The following is a 2,775-nucleotide window of genomic DNA, read 5'->3' as shown; positions in this document are numbered from 1 at the left end:
GAAAGAATAAACACAAAACAATCAAAAATCAACATTGCAAATGTACAAAGAACAAGCATGACCCCAAAGAAAAGAGATGAGAGGACTCCTACACCCCACTCCTTTGAAGAGGTAGTAGGTGTATGATGGTAAAACATTGCATGTGCTTTCAGTCTTTATTGATTAGTTTTGCTGATTCTTTCCTCTTTTCCTCTTTTCCTTTAAAAATAGTCTTTTTTTAAAATAAGGGATGGCACTTTTCCAGCGGTGAAGATCTCCCCGTGCCAACATGCCTCTCAAGAAAGATCTCCTGCACCCCTCTCCTGAGGAGGAGAAGCAGAAACACAAGAAGAAGTGTCTGGTGCAGAGTCCGAACTCGTATTTCATGGATGTAAAGTGCCAGGGCTGCTATAAAATCACCACTGTCTTCAGCCATGCACAAACGGTGGTTCTCTGTGTCAGATGCTCCACTGTACTTTGTCAGCCTACAGGAGGAAAGGCAAGACTTACAGAAGGATGCTCCTTCAGAAGGAAGCAGCACTAATGACTGAATCAAGATGAATGAGGAAGTATAAAGAATAAAACAAATTTGGTACAAAAAAAAATAAGGGATGGCTCTCTGAGACAGAAAGAAGATAATGGAAGAAATTTTGGTGATATAAAACAAAAGCTATCCATAAAAATTTATTTTAAAATTTTAAGATATGACTGGTTTATGTGTCACATGGATAGACATGATCTGGGATCTGGCCACCCCATTTCAAAGATTGTACTTTCTCCCTTTGTGGGAAATAAGAGAAGGGTCATATCAGCACCACCAGCTGTCTAGTGAGGAAGAGACAGATGAGATCAGGGACTGCCATAGCTGGGTGGTATTCTTTATGCCCTCCAACAAGGTTATATCAGGTTAAAATTATATCAATAACATATATGAGGGAGCTAGGTGGCACAGTGGATAAGGCACCGGCCCTGGATTCAGGAGGACCTGAGTTCAAATCCGGCCTCAGACACTTGACACTTACTAGCTATGTGACCCTGAGCAAATCACTTAACCCTCACTGCCCTGCAAAAAACAAAAACAAAACCAAAAAACCATCAATTACCTGTAGTGTGTAGGAATAAAATAAGGGGTTCCAAAAATAAGGGTTTCCTTGATCATTTTCAAGGGACAAGTAACACTTATCTTACTGTCCCCAGTTTAGTTCCTTTCCACCAAGGACTGGTTACACAAAAGACAATCATGAATCAAAAATGCCTAATAATAAACCTCTTTATTAAAGTAAGCAATAACAGAAATTAGGGGAAGTTATCCAGACTAGAATAGTCTTTATTTCCTGCATGGCTGCTTCCTTGGACTTTTCCATCATGCCCCCTAGAACCTCTTCATTTATACAAGACACTTCAGCCCTGGAAATCACACCTCATCAGTATCATCTGCCCGTGGGATCCCTCCCTTCCTCTGATTGGAGACCTCCCGTCCCAGAGCCTCCATTTAAGGAGGGAGTCATCTCTTCATTTCCTCTGGATTTTGGACTCCCGCTCCTATGCTGGGTCCTTTCTCCGCCCCCTCCCTGCCTTTTCTACTTAGTTTTGTATATTATCTTCCTGAATTAGATTGTAAGCTCCTTGAGGACAGAGACTGTCTTTTGACCTTTTTTTTATCCTTAGTGCTTAGAACAGCATCTGGCACATAGTAGGCCTTTAATGAATGCTTATCGACTGACTGAAAGAAAAAATACTTAAATGAGCTCTTCAGTTGGGATCAAGATAAGATGATGAAAAGATCTCAGCTCCCCCAAGGAGAAACAGAATGATTTTTACCAAGGGAGTCTGCTCTTAACAGTCCCTAGGATTGCAAGTCAGCTACATGGGCAGGGCTGGTTTCCCTCCTCTCTGCAGCATCAAGTCTGTCAAGTCCCAGCATCACGGGCTCAGAGGCTCTCAGACAATCAAGAGTAATGTTCCCTTACACAAATGCAGCATGAGATGAAACATCACAAGGCTGCCTTAAAGGAAACCACCTGGCTAGGACAAAATTGGAGTTACAATCGAAAAGGAAAATGTTATGCTCTCCACATCCAGAAAATGAACTGTGGAGTCTGAATGCAGAGAAAAGCACACTATTTTCACTTTATTTTTTGTTTTTGTTTTTGTTTTTTGGTGGGGCAATGGGGGTTAAGTGACTTGCCCAAGGTCACACAGATAGTAAGCGTCAAGTGTCTGAGGCCGGATTTGAACTCAGGTCCTGCTGAATCCAGGGCCGGTGCTTTATCTACTGTGACACCTAGCTGTCCCCAAAAATCTCCTTTTTTAATAAAACTGAAAAGAGTTCCAGTCTTGCCTCACTCATTAGCTATGTGATCCTGGGCAAGTCAGTAAACCTCTCTCAGCCTCAGTTTCTTCATCTGTAAAATGGGGATAGTCAATCATACCTACCCCTCAGGGTTGTTGTGGGGATCAGGTGAGTTAAAAAATGTGAATTGCTTCACAGACCTATATAAATGCTAGCCACTACTGCTATTTTTCTCCAAAGTCCTTTCCGGATTCCAGGGGAAAGTCCCTTGGAAAAGTTGTCAACAGCTTGACAAAAGGTTTTTTGTAGGGGAATGGATTAAGGATGACAGCTGAAGTGCAATACTACTACTAGGTCTTTTTCCCAGAGATCATAAAAAAGGGAAAAGGACCCACATGTACAAAAACATTTATAGCTGCTATTTTTGTGGTGATAAGGAATTGGAAATTGAGGGGATGCCCATCAATTGGGGAATGGCTAAACAAGTTGTGGTATATGAATTT

At 41.7% G+C, this 2,775-nt stretch overlaps 1 protein-coding gene across 1 annotated transcript; it reads left to right on the top strand.

Annotated features, from left to right (window-relative positions):
• The first annotated feature begins 268 nt into the window (after positions 1–268).
• Positions 269–584, top strand: LOC122749810 (40S ribosomal protein S27-like). Its single transcript, XM_043996334.1, has one exon. The coding sequence runs from the start codon at positions 269–271 to the stop codon at positions 521–523; it is 255 nt and encodes an 84-aa protein (XP_043852269.1). The 3' UTR covers positions 524–584.
• The last annotated feature ends 2,191 nt before the right edge of the window (positions 585–2,775 follow it).

This window comes from Dromiciops gliroides, chromosome 3 (assembly GCF_019393635.1).
Source record: "Dromiciops gliroides isolate mDroGli1 chromosome 3, mDroGli1.pri, whole genome shotgun sequence".
NCBI classification, from domain to species: Eukaryota; Metazoa; Chordata; class Mammalia; order Microbiotheria; family Microbiotheriidae; genus Dromiciops; species Dromiciops gliroides.
The sequence above is the reverse complement of the archived record's forward strand: the minus strand, read 5'-3'. Positions and strand labels throughout refer to the sequence as shown.

Bases quoted from the DNA above. Each gene is read 5' to 3' on its own strand.
- LOC122749810 (XM_043996334.1), top strand. From the start codon at position 269: ATGCCTCTCAAGAAAGATCTCCTGCACCCCTCTCCTGAGGAGGAGAAG.